Source organism: Mustelus asterias, chromosome 30 (genome assembly GCF_964213995.1).
Source record: "Mustelus asterias chromosome 30, sMusAst1.hap1.1, whole genome shotgun sequence".
NCBI lineage: Eukaryota > Metazoa > Chordata > Chondrichthyes > Carcharhiniformes > Triakidae > Mustelus > Mustelus asterias.
Genome location: NC_135830.1, coordinates 9,867,696 through 9,886,115, shown reverse-complemented (window position 1 = coordinate 9,886,115; position 18,420 = coordinate 9,867,696). Strand labels below are relative to the sequence as shown.

General features: G+C 46.6%; 3 protein-coding genes across 3 annotated transcripts in view; 2 read left to right on the top strand and 1 right to left on the bottom strand.

Annotated features, from left to right (window-relative positions):
• LOC144481017 (uncharacterized) overlaps positions 1 to 18,420 on the top strand; it is a 192,388-nt gene that overhangs the window by 28,139 nt on the left and 145,829 nt on the right. The window lies entirely within an intron of this gene.
• The window catches only part of LOC144480743 (uncharacterized), a 97,932-nt gene that overhangs the window by 19,859 nt on the left and 59,653 nt on the right, over positions 1 to 18,420 (top strand). The window lies entirely within an intron of this gene.
• LOC144481014 (uncharacterized) lies at positions 12,577 to 18,198 on the bottom strand. The gene is made up of 2 exons (XM_078200641.1): positions 18,108 to 18,198; positions 12,577 to 14,168 (listed from the first exon to the last, which is right to left on the bottom strand). The coding sequence occupies exon 2, from the start codon at positions 13,983 to 13,985 to the stop codon at positions 12,780 to 12,782; it is 1,206 nt and encodes a 401-aa protein (XP_078056767.1). The 5' UTR covers positions 13,986 to 14,168; positions 18,108 to 18,198; the 3' UTR covers positions 12,577 to 12,779.

The window sequence follows — 18,420 nt, the reverse complement described above, 5'->3', positions numbered from 1 at the left end:
TCCTTATAACTCAAACCATCAAGTCCCGGTAACATCCTGATAAATCTTTTCTGAACTCTTTCTAGTTTAATACTATCCTTTCTATAATAAGGTGACCAGAACTGTACACAGTATTCCAAGTGTGGCCTTACCAGTGTCTTGTACAACTTCAACACGACATCCTAACTCCTGTATTCAATGTTCTGACCAATGAAATCAAGCATGCCGAAAGCTTTCTTCACCACTCTGTCCACCTGTGACTCCACTTCCAAGGAGCTGTGAACCTGTACTCCTCGATCTCTTTGTCCTGTAACTCTCCCCAATGCCCTACCATTAACTGAATAAGTCCTGCCCTGGTTCGATCGACCAAAATGCATCACCTCGCATTTATCTAAATTAAACTCCGTCAGCCATTTGTCAGCCCACTGGCCCAATTGACCGAGATCCTGTTGCAATCCTGGATAACCCTCTTCACTGTCCACTATGCCACCAATCTTGGTGTCATCTGCAAACTTACTCACCAAGCATGCTAAATTCTCATCCAAATCATTAATATAAATGACAAGTAACAGGGGACCCATTACTGATCCCTGAGGCACATCACTGGTCACAGGCCTCCAGTTTGAAAAACAACCCTCTACAACCACCCTCTGGCTTCTGTCATCAAGAAGCCAATTTTGTATCCATTTAGCTACCTCACCCTTGATCCCGTGAGATTTAACCTTATGCAACAACCTACCATGCGGTACCTTGTCAAAGGCTTTGCTAAAGTCCATGTAGACAACATCAACTGCACTGCCCTCATCTACCTTCTTGGTTACCCGTTCAAAAAACTCAATCAAATTTGTGAGACATAATTTTCCACTCACAAAACCATGCTGACTGTCCCTAATCAGTCCTTGCATCACTAAATGCCATTAGATCCTCTCTCTCAAAATACCTTCAAACAACTTACCCAGATGTGAGGCTCACCGGCCTGCAGTTCCCAGGCTTTTCTCTGCAGCCCTTTTTAAACAAAGGCACAACATTTTCCACCCTCCAATCTTCAGGCACCTCACCTGTGATTATTGATGATTCAAATATCTCTGCGAGGGGACCCACAATTTCCTCCCTCGTCTCCCAAAGTGTCCTGGGATACACTTCATCAGATCCCAGGGATTTATCTACCTTGATGCGCTTTAAGATTTCCAGCACCTCCTTCTCTGTGATATGTGCACTCCTCAAGACATCACTATTTATTTCCCCGAGTTCCCTAACATCCATGCTTTTCTCAACAGTAAATACTGATGAGAAATACTCATTCAGGATCTCACCCATCTCTTGTTTTATGTGGATGTTTGTAAATGTGTTTTATCATTGTTTTGGGCTACATTTGTTAAGGTTTATCTTTCTGGGGTTTAACCTTACCGTGAGTCTTTAATTAAAGGCATTCCTGGAAGTTTAAAAACAGAACCACAAGAACGCTTAAGGAATTTATTTTGGTTATTGTTGCTGTAAAGCACATGCTAAGATCCTCTGCTTGTATATGGATGACATTTGTGTGTTGAATGCTTCAAGCTTTGAGGTTTTGTGTCTGTGATTTAAATCAAATGCACTTTAAAATGGAAGTGTCATTAATAAAGCTTTTTTTTCAAAAGTTATGAACCTGGACCCATATTTACTGGCCAGGGATATGTTTCCAGGACATTTTACTAAACATGTGGGAATGTTAATCCGGATAAATTCACACATGTGAGAATGAGAGTTTTAACTTGTAATAGTTATTTAAAATTTGGGACATGTGAAATGATTCTGACCAATCCTGTGTTGGATTGATCTTGGGTTAAACCTCCTGTCAGGTCCAAAGATTTAATCCTGATGCAATTAACACAATGAAAAGGAAATTGGATACTGAAGGAAAGAGTTTAAAAGGAGAGATTATAAATAGAAATGATTCCCAGACCGTGTGGTTGTTCGATTAAAACAAAGGAAGGGCACTGATATCCATTTGAGAACTTTTAATCCACGCTTTTCAAACTAAGAAAGCCCAGGGATGGTAGATAAGGGGGTCTGGAAAACATCATGATGGGGGCACTGATCTGTTCATGAGATCATCGCAAAGCCCCATGATGCCCAGATACTAATTGATTGGACCTGTATATAATGTATGTAATCTATCACCATTCTGATTGGATTGTGTCCAGGTGGGATGGGCTGAGTAACTGTATAAGAATTGATGATTTTCCTTGTGGGGTGGAGTTGTACATGATCAGCCCCTGGCTTCTCCCCGCTGTAAGAGCTTTAACAACACCAGGTTAAAGTCCAACAGGTTTATTTGGTCGCAAATGCCATTAGCTTTCAGAGCGCTGCTCCTTCGTCAGATGGAGTGGAAATCTGCTCTCAAACAGGGCACAGAGACACAAAATCAAGTTACAGAATACTGATTAGAATGCGAATCTCTACAGCCAACCAGGTCTTAAAGATACAGACAATGTGAGTTGGACGGAGTATTAAGCACAGGTTAAAGAGATGTGTATTGTCTCCAGACAGGCATACTTCTCCCCACTGGCATAACTCAATAAACTGTTTGTCAATTGAATCAGGCTTGAGTGTTGAATGATTCTTCTGAGTTCATTCCCAAAACACACTGGGTACATTACCGTTGGAGACCAGGTATTGCCAAAACCTTCAGACAATACAAAGACTCATGAAAGCCAGTATCCCAGTTTAAAGACTTATCTTTTATTTGACCAACGATTGAAGGGAGAAATTATTGGACAGTGTTAATCCTGCTCTGGAAGAGAAGCATCCTGATCTAATAACTCTGACAGACAATCATTAGGATGGATCAATAATACATTCTTCATATCAATTCTCCTGCCTTTCATCAGGTGTAAACCAATCATTTTCAATACAAATCAATCATTAATTACACGTCATATACTTTAACCAATTGCATTTTACCCTCTGACATAATGGGATTTCATTGGTCCGTAGAATCCGGACACTTCCTCCCCCTATTGCTGACTCTGCTTCCCCTTGTTGCTGAGCAACCCCAGAAGCTTAGCTCCAAAGGTCAAAGTTAATGTTCCCATCGGCTCTTATTCCATCACTGGCCAAACCAGACAAATGCACGTTCTCACGTCTGAGAAGACACTGTCTTGTCTGGCCAGTGTGAATCAATCATATTCATGAAGCTGCCTTTAGAAACTTTATTAGAAACTTCCTGAATAAAGGTTGGCGCATTCTGTGACTGCATTGTTCCAAAGAATGTAGCCTGTCTGTCAGTGTTCTGTACCATCATGCCTTGCAGCAGCCTGCCTTTGGCTAAAGTTTACAATTGCTTTTAAAAATACAGCTAACATACATTTTAAAATCAGAAAATTCATGTTTAAATCAGAATTACTTGTTTAAATCTCTTACTGTGTTCACATGTCTGTAGACTGTTCCCTTGTTAGCTTCTCAGTCTGATTTAGTCATTTAACTCAATGCTGGTAGTTCTGTTAGTGTCTGAGATGCCTCATGGTTTAACATTTCTCCAAACTATTAGGAATTTTCTCCAACAGCTTGCCATTGCGGAGCTCGGAGTACAGCACTTGTTTCAGGAGTCTTGTGTGGGGCTTGTGTACAATGTGGCCCGCCCATCGCAGCTGGTCAAGTGTGACCAGTGCCTCGATACTGGGGATATTGGCCTGGGAGAGGACACTCACGGTGGTAAGCCTATCCTGCCAGTGGATTTGCAGGATTTTGTGGAGGCAACGTTGGTGACATCTCTCCAGGGATTTGAGGTGTGTGCTGTGCATTGTCCATGTTTCTGATGGATACAGGAGGGCAGGGACCATGGCTGCTCTGTAGACCATGAGCTTGGTGCTGGATTTGAGGTCTCGGGCTTTGAACTCTGTTCCTCAGGCGTCCGAAGCCTGCACTGGCCCATTGGAGTCGATGCTGGATTTCATCGTCGATGTCTGCCCGTGCCGACAGGGGGCTCGCGAGGTGTGGGGAATGATCCACGTTATCCAGGGGCACTGTGGATCTTGATGGGTCGGGGAGGGGGAGCAGGAGTGGGCTGGGAAAGAACCTTTGTTTCCCAGATGTTTAGTCTGAGGCCCATTCTCTCATATGTCTCAGTGAATATGTTGACGAGTTTAAGCTTTTTGATTAATGTCACAAGTGGGCTTACATTCACACTGCAATGAAGTTACTGTAAAAATGCCCTTGATCAACCTCTGAGTGTGCGCACAGACTCACTCAGGTCGTGAACGAAGATCAGTCCATCGTTCAAACCAGCCTCCCATCCATTGACACTGTCGACACTTCCCACTGCTTCGGAGCCAGCATAATTAAGGACCCCACACACCCCGGACATTCTCTCTTCCGCTTTCTTCTATCGGGGAAAAAGAAACAAAAGTCTGAGGACACGAACCAACCGAGTCAAGAACAGCTTCTTCCCTGCTGCCATCAAACTTTTGAATGGACCTACCTCGCATTAAGTTGATGTTTCTCTGCACCCCAGCTATGACTGTAACATTCTGCACTCTCTCATTTCCTTCCTTATGTACTTTATGGTTTTTCTGTATCGCGTGCAAGAAATAATCCTCTTCACTGTGTACTAATACGTGTCAATAATAAATCAAATCAAATAGGCATTTTCTTCATTCATTTATGGGACATTTATTGCCATCCGAGTTGCCCTTGTAGGGCATTCGAGAGACAACCACATTGCTGTGGCTCTGGAGTCACATGTAGGCCAGGCCAGGTAAGGGCAGCAGATTTCCTTCCCTAAAGGGCACTGGTGAACCAGATGGGTTTTTCCGACAATCGACAATGGTTTCATGATAATCAGTAGGTTCTTAACTTTTTAAAAAATTGAATTCAAATTCCACCATCTGCTGTGGCGGGATTTGAACCCAGACCCCCAGAACATTCGCTGAATTTCTGGATTAATAGTCTAGCAATAATACCCACTGGGCCATCACCTCCCCTCCACCCCCCTTAGAGTCTGCGTACTGCAGCCCGATGACTGAGGCTGGGCTGGTTCTTGGTTCTGGCCTGGAGGGGTCGGAGATTGAAAGTTTCCCACTGGTCCAGTCAGTTAGCTCGACTGCAGTGGGAAGCTTCATGGTGCTGGGGTGGAGAGTTGCTGCGGGGAAGGTGGGGATGAATGTTGGTGCGATGACGCAGCCCTGCTTGACCCCAGTTTGTACTCATTCTGATCGCCTCACCATAGGAAGGATGTGATTGCACTGGAGGGGGTGCAGAGGAGGTTCACCAGGATGTTGCCTGGGATGGAGCAGCTGAGCGATAAGGAGAGACAACCACATTGTCAACCACATTGTTCTAAGAGAGACTCGATAGGCTTGGATTGTCTTCTTTCGAGCAGAGAAGGCTGAGGGGGGACATGATTGAGGTGTATAAGATTGTGAGGGGTATGGACAGGGTGGATAGGAAGCAGCTGTTCCCCTTAGTTGAAGGGTCCATAACGAGGGGGCATCATTTTAAGGTGAGGGACAGGAGGTTTTGGGGGATTTGAAGAAAAATGTTTTCACCCAGAGGGTGGTGGGAGTCTGGAATTTACTGTCTGGGAGGGGAGTGGAGGCAGGAAACCTCACAACCTTTAAAAAGCGCACGGATGAGCACTTGAATGTTTTGACAGTTCAAACACCATCAGCCAAGTGCTGGAAAATGGATGAGTGTAAATTTAGTATAGTTTTGTCAGTGCAGACTCGATGGGCTGAAAGGCCTCTTCTGTACTGTATGACTCTATGACTTGTGAACTCGCTGGTGTGTCTGCAGTCGGGATGACTGAGTGAATCCCTTCCCACACACGGTGCAGGGGAATGGCCTCTCCCCAGTGTGAACTCGCTGGTGTTTCTGCAGTCGGGATGACTGAGTGAATCCCTTCCCACACACGGTGCAGGGGAATGGCCTCTCCCCAGTGTGAACTCGCTGGTGTGTCCGCAGGGCAGATGATGATCTGAATCTCTTTGTGCAGTGAGAGCAGCTGAAAGGTCTCTCCTCAGTGTGAATTCGCTGGTGGGACATCATTAGCTGAGAGCTTTTGAAATCCCTCCCACAGTCAGAGCATTTAAAGGGTCTCTCTTGGGTGTGAGTGACATTGTGCCTCAACAAGTAGGGCAACTGACTGAATCCTTTCCCACACACAGAGCATGTGAACGGCCTCTCCCCAGTGTGAACTAACTGGTGTCTCCGCAGGCCTGATGCCACACTGAATCCTTTCCCACACACAGAGCAAGTGAACGGCCTCTCCCCAGTGTGAACTCGCTGATGGCTCTGCAAATCAATTAACTGAGTGAATCCCTTCCCACACACAGAGCAGATGAAAGGTCTCTCCCCAGTGTGAAATTGATGGTGTCTCTGCAGACTGGATAACCGAGTGAATCCTTTCCCACACTCAGAGCAAGTAAATGGCCTCTCCCCAGTGTGAACTCGCTGGTGTCTCTGTAAATCAATTATCTGAGTGTATCCCTTCCCACACACAGAGCAGGTGAACGGTCTCTCCCCAGTGTGACTGCGTCGATGAATTTCCAGCTGAGATGGAAAACTGAATCCTTTCCCACATTCCCCACATTTCCACAGTTTCTCCATGGTGCGGGTGTCCTTGTGACTCTCCAGGTTAAACAATCAGTTAAATCTCACACAGAACACGGGTACAGTCTCTCCCCGCTGTGAATGCTGCGATGTATTTTCAGGCTGTGTAACTGGTTAAAGCTCTTTCCACACTCAGTGCACTGGAACACTCTCACTCGGGTGTGTGCCTTGGTGCTTTTCCAGTCACACTGAAATTTAAAATCTCCTGAAGCAGACAGAACAGAGAAACATTTCCATTCTGGATTCAAAGGTCGATAATATTCAGATCCCGACGAATTGAGGACTCTGTCAGATATTGATGTGACGTTTGGTTTGAGATTTCTGTCTGTAAATCCTCACCTTCTAATATCCTGTAAAAGGAATTTACAAAAGTCATCAATGTCAGTACAAGATAGAAATTCAGAACAGACAGTTCAAGTTTCTATGGAACATTCTTTCCTCTCTCATTCCCCAAAAGGTGTAAATCTCCATCCCACACACTCTCTCTCCATTCTCACTCTGCTGTGTCTAATATTCACCCTCCCAATTCTCCTGAAGGTGCTGATTGAGGCTGATTGACAGATCCATGCTCACTGCTTCCTGTCCTGGACACAGGGAGCTGAAAATCTCCATGCAGACTGCCAGACAGATATCTATAATACTGGATAAAAGTGTAATATACAGGACATTATTTGCAGAGTGATAGAGCAGGGATTTGAGGAAGATTTATACTTGGGTAGGGAGAGCACATGATCTGGAACTCGCTACCTATGAGGATGGTGGAACAGAAGATGAATGGGAAAAACATCCCATGATATAGTGGGATCTGGAAAGCAGAATTTATTTCCCTTTCCAAAAGAGAAAATGCTGGAAAATCTCAGCCGGTCTGGCAGCATCTGTGAGGAGAGAAAAGAGCTGACGTTGAGGCCAGATGACCCTTTGTCAAAGCTCTTTCCCTTTCTTTCCTTCTCTGCCACCGCTCTGCCTCATCAATAAGACATTGGGACTCAGAGGGTTGATGCAGTTTGATGGACAAGTTGTCTCCATTCTGAACACTGGGGAACAAGCTCCTCCCAGTCAATGACAATATTACCCCCGAAAACGATGCCGGCTGCGCATGCGCCTTGTTGCATATATGCCCTCTTTTTAGGTCAAACCAAACCAAGTAAACAAACTCAGATTAAATCAGGACAAAGTAAAAGGGGCAGCTCCCCAAAAAGGAGGGGGAACAGCCCGAACAGAAATCAAAGTACAAAGGAAACTTAAAAACATCAAATTAAAATGTGATTATTGGGGTCAATAATGCACCCCAACCCCTGCGGTGCCCAGCGGGCGCGGAAAGCGTCAACCTCGCCCGTGGACACCGCATGCTCCCTCTCCAGGGACACCTGGCCGCGAACGTAGCCGCGGTAGAGGGGAAGACAGTCAGGATGGACGGCCCCCTCGATCGCCCGCAGCCTGGACCGGTAAATGGCGCGTTTCGCCAGGCCCAGGAGCAGGTTCACGAGGAGGTCGCCATCCCGACCCTCCCCTCTCCGCACCGGGTGTCCGTAGATCAGGAGCGTGGGACTGAAGTGCAGACAAAACATCAACAAAAGGTTCTTCAGGAAAACATAAAGGGAGTGCAGCCTAAGACACACAACAAAGACATGGTCCACGGACTCCACAAGGCCGCAGAAAGGGCAGTCTTCGGAGCCCGTGAACCAGTGAACCCTACGGTTGTGCGGAACTGCTGCATGCATCACCCTCCACCCCAGGTCCCCGACGTAATTGGGGGAGATCCCTCCGTAGAGGGACCTCCAGCGGGGACCTCCGCCGCCCGGCGGCAACAAGGCCCGCCAAGGTGTATCCGGGCGACAGGCGAGGAGGCAGTAGTGGAGGATGTGCAGCAGCAGCCCGCACAGGAAACGCCTCCGCGCGGTAGAAAAAGGCACGGAGGGCATTTCCGCGAGGCGGCTCAGGCTGTGGGGCACCTCACCCAGGGGAGGGGGCTGAGGCTTTGGGCCAATGTGGAATTCCGCCCGAACAGGGGAACGCTCGGGCGGGATCCCACCGCACGCCTGCGCCGTCTCAAGTTTGCGTGCAGTTTCGGGGCCGAGCACGACCGTCCTAAGGTCTAGGATGGCTTTGGCCGCGCGCCAGACGGACGTCCCCGCGCGCTCAGCCAGCACGTGGGGACTCATCCAGCCCGCTCCTCCGCCATCGAGCACGTCCCCGATTCTGGTCACCCCGGCGTCCACAGCCCTCCTCTCCGCCAGCCACCTGAAGTCATACGGCTGGAGGAGCGGATTCCTGACGGGGGAGAGCTGCGTCGCGAGGCGACCTTGTTCCAGACAGTGAGGAGGTCCTGGTAAAAGACGGGCAACTCCTGCAGGGTGGTCGGAAGGAGAATGTGCAAACTCCACACAGACAGTGACCCGAGCCGGGAATCGAACCCGGGACCCTGGAGCTGTGAAGCAGCAGTGCTAACCACTGTGCTACCGTGCCGCCCCAATATGCCCTGTTTGTGAACAGAACTCCCACTCACCTGATGAAGGGGCAGCGCTCCGAAAGCTCGTGGCTTCTGCGACCAAATAAACCTGTTGGACTTTAACCTGGTGTTGTGAACGCGGCCCGAACATGAGGAGCTGCGGTACCGCTCGGTACAAACTGGGGCCGTGAAGCTCTTTACCGAGGTTCACGGCTCACACAACCTGCTTACGCAGCGTTTCCGTCCACCCTCGAGATCCCTCGCCCCCTCCGTACCGTCAATCACCTCTGACCTATCTCCGAGACGAAAAAACAGCCCGTCTCCGTCGCCATTATCCACACTGCGCATGCTCCAGTCAGAACGGGCCCCGCCCCTCATTCACTGTGATTGGTTGGAGGTCATGATGTGGAGATGCCGGCGTTGGACTGGGGTAAACACAGTAAGAAGTTTAACAACACCAGGTTAAAGTCCAACAGGTTTATTTGGTAGCAAAAGCCACACAAGCTTTCGAGGCTCTGAGCCCCTTCTTCAGGTGAGTGGGAATTCTGTTCACAAACAGAACTTATAAGACACAGACTCAATTTACATGAATAATGGTTGGAATGCGAATACTTACAACTAATCCAGTCTTTAAGAAACAAAACAATGGGAGTGGAGAGAGCATCAAGACAGGCTAAAAAGATGTGTATTGTCTCCAGACAAGACAGCCAGTGAAACTCTGCAGGTCCACGCAACTGTGGGAGTTACAAATAGTGTGACATAAATTCTGATTCTAGGATCGCATGATAAAGACTCAGGAGGAAAAAAGCAGAAATATTTATGTGAAATAGTGTGACATAAACCCAATATCCCGGTTGAGGCCGTCCTTGTGTGTGCGGAACCTGGCTATCAGTTTCTGCTCCGCGACTCTGCGCTGTCGTGTGTCGCGAAGGCCGCCTTGGAGAACGCTTACCCGAATATCAGAGGCCGAATGCCCGTGACCGCTGAAGTGCTCCCCAACAGGAAGAGAACAGTCTTGCCTGGTGATTGTCGAGCGGTGTTCATTCATCCGTTGTCGCAGCGTCTGCATAGTTTCCCCAATGTACCAGCCTCTCCGCTCGGACCTCCAACCGCGCCCCTTCTCTTCCCATTGGTCCGCGCTGCCGTCAATCAGCCGGGCATTGTGACGGTGACTTGCTGTTTGTCCAATAATCACAGTGACAGAGTCTCAGTGTAACAATGACCCACACAGGCTCCAATACAATCAGAGTGGGGATGGAGCACAGAGACAACACAGCAAAGCACTGACTTCAAAACAGAAAATGCTGCAAAACCTCAGCAGGTCTGACAGCAACTGTGGAGAGAGATTCCAGCCAACGTTTCGAGTCTGGATGACCCTTCGTCATGGATTGCCTTGATTTACTTTAGATTACTTACTCTGAGTGTAACAAACACAGTGTTTATTCCAATAATAAGTCAGGCTGCAGTGTGTTAGTGAACACAGTATTGGATCCAATGTAATGATAGTACAGAGGGTATAGAATCCCTACAGTGCAGAAGGAGGTCATTGAGCCTATACCAACAATGATCCCACCCCCAGCCCTATCCCCGTAACCCATGTAGTTATCCTGCTTATCCCCGACACTAAGGGCCAATTTAGCATGGCCAATCAATCTAATCTGCACATTTTTGGAGTGTGGGAGGAAACAAGAGCACCCGGAGGAAACCCACGCATACACAGGGAGAATGTGCAGACTCCACACAGTCAGCTGAGGCATGAATTGAACCCGGGTTCCTGGCGCTGTGAGGCAGCAATGCTAACCACTGTGCTGCCAGGCTGCCTGTGTTTTAAGAAATCTCATTAAAATCTGGAACTCGGATGGGGATATGGGTTGGTGTTTGGTGGGAATCAGATTTACAGAATTGGTTCCTGTCATAGCAACAATCCAATTGCTATATGTTGGTAAGACTGAGAGAAGTATTTAAAGTGGAGACCATAGGTGTGTTCAAGGATAATGATGGAATTTATGAACTTATGAACTGAGAAAATATTGAGAGCAAAGAAATCAATCTAAAAAATTGTAGTCACTTCACGTTGTTCCAGAAGTGGCGTCTGGTTGTGGAGATGTCAGGTTTTACACAGCACATGGTCATTCTGAATGGAGAATCTCTGAGTTGTACAATTCACATCATTTCAGGGGCCAGATTGTCTGCTCAGAAAGAGGAAGGTTTCTGTGACACCAATGAAAAGCAACACACTCACTCACAGACACCCTCACACACAGAGTCTCACACCCTGCAAATTATCTCCTGTCACTTTATTGTTTTTAGTCTTTTTGAAATAAATCCTGAATGAACTATAAAATCATTCAGAAGTACTTGTTGAGATTCCCCTGAAAGACTTCTATACTGTTCATTTCACTCCCTGTAGTTGTGATTTCCATATTCTCGCCACTCTTTGTAGAGAAATTTATCCTGGATTTCCTATTGGATTTCTTAGTGACTGTTTTATATTGATTGTCTCCAGTTTCTCAGTAACTTCATTGCAGTGTTAATCTAAGCCTACTTGTGACTAATAAATAAAAACTTTACTTTTTGCTCTTCCCCACAAGAGGAAACACTATTTCTGTATCTAAACCTTTTATAATTTTGAAGACCTCTGCTCAGGTTACCCCTCAGCCTTCATTTCTCAAGAAAGAAGAACTAGCCTGTCAATCCTTTCCTGATAAAAAAAACACACACGTTTTGAAAATCATTTATGCGATGTGGGCATTGCTGGCTTGGCCAGCATTTATGGCTAATCCCTGATTGCCCTTGAGAAGGTGGTGGTGAGCTGCCTTCTACATTAAAATCTCATCATTAAAATCTTCTCTGCACCCTTTCCAGTGCCTGGATATTTTTTAATAATACGGTGACTAGAATGGTGTGCAGTAGTCAGTAAGATTCTTGATCAGAGAGTCACAGATTTTCCTAAAGTGGTTTGAGCTTATCCATGGTTTTAAATTAGATTCTTAGGAAGCAACAATTTAAAAATGATGCGTAATAAACAGGGGGAAAAAAACAAGACCCATGGCAGGTGAGTAACCGAGGCCCCAGCACTGATCCTGCGTTACCCAAATAGTCACTGCCTGCCAGTTGGAAAAAGATCCGTTTAATCCTACTCTTTGTTTCCTGTCTGCCAATCAGTTTTCTACCCATCTCAGTACAACAGCCCCAATCCCATGTGCTTTACTTTTTGTGAAGAAGTTGCCAAGTTGGCGGACGAGGGGAATCGGGTTCACGTTATCAATCTCAGGGCATAATCATCAACAACTTGTATTTACACAGAGTGTTGTGGGGCTGGAGGAGGTTACTGAGATACTGAGGAACTTTTTTCAGTTCATTTTTACGGAATGTAGGCGTCACTGGCTGGGCCAGCATTTCTTTCCCATCCCTAACTGCCCTCCATTTCAGAGGGCATTTGAGAGTCAACCACATTGCTGGTCTGGAGTCACATGTAGGCCTGACCAAGTAAGGACGGCAGGTTTCCTTTTCTAAAGGGCGTTACTGAATCAAATGGGTTTTTACGACAATTGATTAAAGGTTGAGGTTTGTCATTAGACTTTTAATTGAAGATTTTAATTGAATACAAATTTCACCATCGACTGTGGTGGGATTCGAACCTGGGTCCCCAGAGCCTTACCCTGAGTCCAGCGATAATTCCACTGTGCCGCTGCCTCCCCTATTCATCCAATTGTTATTGTTTATCTCAGGGCGCAGAAACAACAGAATCCAACGTTGCCGGTCACACATGAAGTCGTCTATGTTTCAGCAGGCTGTAATACTGATTAAATCCCTTCCCACACATGGAGCAGTTGAAAGGTTTTGCCCCAGTGTGAACTCGCTGGTGTCTCTGCAGGCGGGATGGATCAGTGAATCCCTTCCCACACAGGGAGCAGGTGAACGGTTCTGTCGCAGTGTGAACTCGCTGGTGTTTCAGCATATAGGATGAATCAGTGAATCCCTTCCCACACACAGAGCAGGTGAACGGCTTCTCCCCGGTGTGAATGCGTTGGTGTCTCAGCAGGCCAGACGACTGAGCGAATCCCTTTCCACACACAGAGCACAGGGACGGCCTCTCCCCGGTGTGAATGCGTTTGTGTTTCAGCAGATCATCACTTCTTTTAAAGGTCTTATTGCATTCTGAGCATTGAAAAGGTCTCTTATCAGAGTGAATGTGTTGGTGTTGATTGCAGGAGGAAATCTGAGCAAATCTTTTGCCACAAATGGAGCAGGAGAACGGCTTCTCCCCTGTGTGAATGCGGCGGTGTCTCCAGAGGCTGGATGACTCCGTGAAAGCCTTCCCACACACGGAGCAGATGAATGCCTTCTCCCCGGTGTGAATAGGCCGGTGACTCAGCAGATGCTGCAAACAAGTAAATGTTTTCCCACACACAGGGCAAACGTATGGCCTCTCCCCAGTGTGAGTGCCCTGGTGTCTCAGCAGACTAATCCTTCTTTTGAAGGTCTTCTCACATTTAAAGCATTTAAAATGTCTCTTCTGAAAATGAATCTGTTGGTGAACGGTGCAGTGGGAGGACTGAGTGAATCTCTTCCCACACTGGGAGCAGCTGAATGGCCTGTCCTTGGTGTGAACTTGTTGGTGCTCAGTGAGATGCACTGAGTCGCTGAATGACTCCCCACAGTGGGAGCAGCTGAACGGTCTCTCGTGTGTGTGAAGGAGCTGGTGCTCTGCAAGGCGGGAGGACTGGCTGAACCTCTTCCCGCAGTGGGAGCAGCTGAACGGTCTCTCGTCAGTGTGAAGGAGCTGGTGTTGGGCCTGTCCCTCAGAGGTTTCAATGCTTTCCCCAGAGTCAGAGCTTTGAAGAGGCTTCTGAATAATGTGATTGAGTTGGTGAGCCAGCAGGTTGGACGAACACATGAATTTCTTCCCACACACGGAGCAGGTGAATGAACTCTCACTATTGCGAGTTCGCTGTCGTGTCAGCATGTTTTCCAGCTGTATCAATCCCTCCCCACAGGAGGAGCAAGGAAACAGATTCTCACCAGTTTCCAACTGAGATGGTCAATTAAATCCCTTCAGATGTACAAATCTTCAAATCCCAATGAACCGATTGACTCTGTCTGACGTGAGATTTGTTTGTCCAGACTGCAAATCCTCCTCTTCTATTTCCTGCAAAATAAGTTTACAAAGAATTACGTGGCTAGCACGGTGGCACAGTGGTTAGTCCTCCTGCCTCACAGCGCCAGGGACCTGGGTTCGATTCCGGCCTTGGTTACCTGTCTGTGTGGAGTTTGCACATTCTCCACTTGTCTGCGTGGGTTTCCTCCGGGTGCTCCGGTTTTCTCCCACAGTCCAAAGATATTCAGGTTAGGTGGATTGGCCATGCTAAATTATCAATTTTTCCCCCAGGATGTGTACGTGAGGGAGATTAGTGGGGTAAATAAGTTGGGTTATGTTGTTGGGGCCTTGGTGGGATGCTCTGTCGGAGAGTTGACTTGATGGGCCAAATAGCCTCCTTCCGAGCTGTGGAATTCTATGAATATATCTATCCTGGACTGACAGTGATGACTTTTGTAAACTCCCGTTACAGGATATTGGAAAGGAGGATTTACAGCAAGAAAACACAAACCAAACATCACGTTGAGATCTGACAGTCACTCGGATCATTAGGAGCTGATTGTTATTGTCTTTGAACATGGAAGGAGAATACACAAACAGGCCATTCGGTTTATCGAGTCTGTACTGGAGTTTATACTCCACATGAGTCTCCTCTCATTCTGATCACCACATCTCAGCTTTTCAGTTTATTTTTCCAATCCCTTTTCTCTCATAGGCTCATATATTTTCCTTTTGAAAGCATCTAAAGTATTTGTGTCAACCACTTCCAGTCGCAGTGAGTTCCAAATTCTAACAACTGTCTGAAGAAAGAAACATCTCCTATTTTCCTGTTTGATTTATTTGTTGTCTGTTCATGGTTCCCAGTAAAGGAAAAACCAACAAGTGGAAACATTCCATTCACATCTACCTACTTATCCCATTCAGAAAGCCTATATCAGAAGAGACAACATTTTCTCTTGGTTTGAGCTTGTTGTGTGTAAATCCTCAATTTCTAACCCACTGTAAAAAAAAAGTGTTCAAAATCCATCACGATAGAAAATACAGGTACAAGTAGTTCAGAAAGCTATTATTTGTTATGAGGGGAATGGAGTAAAAGCAGGCAAGTTATGTTTCAGTTGCACACGGTGAGTCTGTATCTGGAGCAATGTCTACATTATCGATTTCCTTATTTAAGGAAAAATATAAGTGCATTAGAAGAAGTTCATAGTAGGTTTAGTAGACTAATACCTGGAATAGGTGGATTGTCTGATGAGGAGCAGTGAGACAGTCTCTGCTCGAGTTTAGCTTCTGCTCGAGTTTAAAAGAGTAAGAGGCAACTTAATTGAAACCTTTCACATCCTGAAAGGTCTTGGATGCAGAGATTCATAGAGTCATAGAGGTTTATAGCATTGAAACAGGCCCTTCAGTCCAACTTGTCCATGCCGCCCCTTTTTTTAACCCCGAAGCTAGTCCCAATTGCCCGCATTTGCCCCATATCCCTCTATACCCATCGTACCCGTGTAACTGTCGAAACGCTTTTCAAAAGACAAAATTGTACCCGCCTCTACTACTACCTCTGGCAGTTTGTTCAAGACACTCACCACCCTCTGTATGAAAATATTGCCCCTCTGGACTCTTTTTATCTCTCCCCTTAAACCTATGACCTCTAGTTTTAGACTCCCCTACCTTTGGTAAAAGATATTGACTATCTCGCTGATCTATGCCCCTCATTGTTTTATAGACCGCTATAAGATCACCCCTCAGCCTCCTGCACTCCAGAAAAAAAAGTCCCAGTCTATCCAGTTTCGCCTTATAACCATCAAGTCCCGGTAGCATCATAGTAAATCTTTTCTGCACTCTTTCTCGTTTAATACCATCCTTTCTATAATAGGATGACCAGAACTGTTCACAGTATTCCAAGTGTGGCCTTACTAATGTTTTGTACAACTTCAACAAGATGTACCAACTCCTGTATTCAATGTTCTGACCAATGAAACCAAGCATGCCGAATGCCTTCTTCACCACTCTGTCCACCTGTGACTCCACTTTCAAGGAGCTATGAATCTGTTCCCCCAGATCTCTTTGTTCTATAACTCTCCCCAATGCCCTACTATTAACTGAGTAAGTCCTGCCCTGGTTCAATCTACCAAAATGCATCACTTCGCATTTATCTAAATTAAACTCCATCTGGCATTCGTCAGCCCACTGGCCCAATTGATCAAGATTCCGTTGCAATCAGAGATAATCTTCTTCACTGTCCACTATGCCACAATCCTGGTGTCTGCAAACTTACTAACCATGCCTCCTAAATTCTCATCCACATCATTAATATAAATGATAAATAACAGTGGACGCAACACCAATCCCTGAGGCACACCGCTGGTCACAGGCCTCCAGTTTGAAAAACAATCCTCTACAACCATCCTCTGTCTTCTTTCATGAAGGGGCAGTGTTCTGAAAGCTTGTGGCTTGTGCTACCAAATAAACCTGTTGGACTTTAACCTGGTGTTGTGAGACTTTTTCTGTCATCAGGCCAATTTTGTACCGAATTGGCCACCTCACCCTGGATCCCGTGAGATTTAACCTTATGCAACAACTTACCATGTGGTATCTTGTCAAAGGCCTTGCAAAAGGTCATGTAGAGAACATCAACTGCACTGCCCTCATCTACCTTCTTGGTTACTCCTTCAAAAAACTCAATCAAATTTGTGAGATATGATTTTCCACTCCAAAGCCATGCTGTCTCTAAATGCCACTCACATGACTGTCTCTAATCAGTCCTTGTGTCTCTAAATGCCTGTAGATTCTGTCTCTCAAAATACCTTCTAAAAACTTGTTAGAACTGTTGTTTACTCTTATGGGAGAATCTTGCGGTCACTATTTAAAAAACAGTGCTGCCCATAGAGACAGAGATGAGATGTTTTTCTCTCAGTGGGTTGTGACTCTTTGGATCTCCGTTCCTCAAAAGTGGAAGTAGAGCCTGATTTCAATTAGATATATCTCTTGGGGCTAAAGGGATATTATGGGGTGGGGGGTGGGATTAGGGTATTGAATTTGAGGATCAGCCATGACTATAATGAATGGCAGGGAATGCTGAAAGAGCTGAATGGTCTACTTCCGCTTCTATGTAAACATGAGGAGCCTGGGGCTGAAGTGTAACGAAAAGGCTATAAGGCATAGGAGCAGAATTGGGCCACTCGGCCCATTGAATCTGCTCCACCATTCAATCATGACTGATATTTTTCTCATCCCCATTCTCCTACCTTTTCCCCATAACCCCTGATCTTCTTATTCATCAACAACCTATCTATCTCTATCTTAAAGACACTCAATGACCTGGCCTCCACAGCCTTCGTGTGGCAAAGAGTTCCACAGATTGACCACTCTCTGGCTGAAGAAATTCCTCCTCATCTGTTTTAAAGGATCATCCCTTTAGTCTGAGGTTGTGCCCTCTAGTTCTAGTTTTTCCAACATTGTGATGTGGAAACATCCTCTCCACGTCCACTCTGTCCAGGCCTCGAAGTATCCTGTAAGTTTTAATAAATTCCTCCTCAACCTTCTAAACTCCAATGAGTACAAAAGCCGTGTAACCGCTTCAGCTAAGTACACAGGGATGCAACCTCTCACACTGAATATGTACATGACCCATCAACTTCTCTCGGCTGCAAACGTGAGGTGCAGCCTGGGAGTGGGTGAAGCTGTTTGAAAATCTATTGCTCATTGTTGGAATGCATTAGTCCCGATGGGTGCATTAGGACCCGGTGGGAGCAGAAACACAAAGACCCGCCCACTCACGGTTGCGTCACCAAGACACCAACGCGTGCGCTCTGCTCCCCGCTGAATCAAGATGGCGGCCGTTAACCTGAGCTTCGTCTCGGGAAAAAGACCTGAAGCTGCAAACACGGGACCTACGGGCTCATATTCGAGGTTTGAGGCCTTCACCAGATATTTAGAAACCCTCTACGTCCATCTGCCGCTTCCATTGCTCCCTCTATGTTTCTGCATCCTTACCGGCTGCTAATAAAACAGAGGAACTTCTCTCCAGTCGCTGTCACCCGCACTGCGAACGCCGTTGCTTACTGCGCATGTGCATCTCTCCCATGCAAAGAATAGGGAACTCTTCCTATTGGTCCGGGCCCTCATTCAGTGCGATTGGTTGGAGGACCAGCCGCTCCCGCTCGGTCCTCCAGTCCCGCCCCTCATTCACTCCGATTGGTTGGAGGACCAGCCGCTCCCGCTCGTTCCTCCAGTCCCGCCCCTCATTCACTCCGATTGGTTGGGGGACCAGCCGCTCCCGCTCGGTCCTCCAGCCCCGCCCCCTCTT

What these genes read in the sequence shown, in the direction of transcription:
- LOC144481014 (XM_078200641.1), bottom strand. Translation starts at nt 13,985, where the DNA reads ATGCTGACACGACAGCGAACTCGCAATAGTGAGAGTTCATTCACCTGC.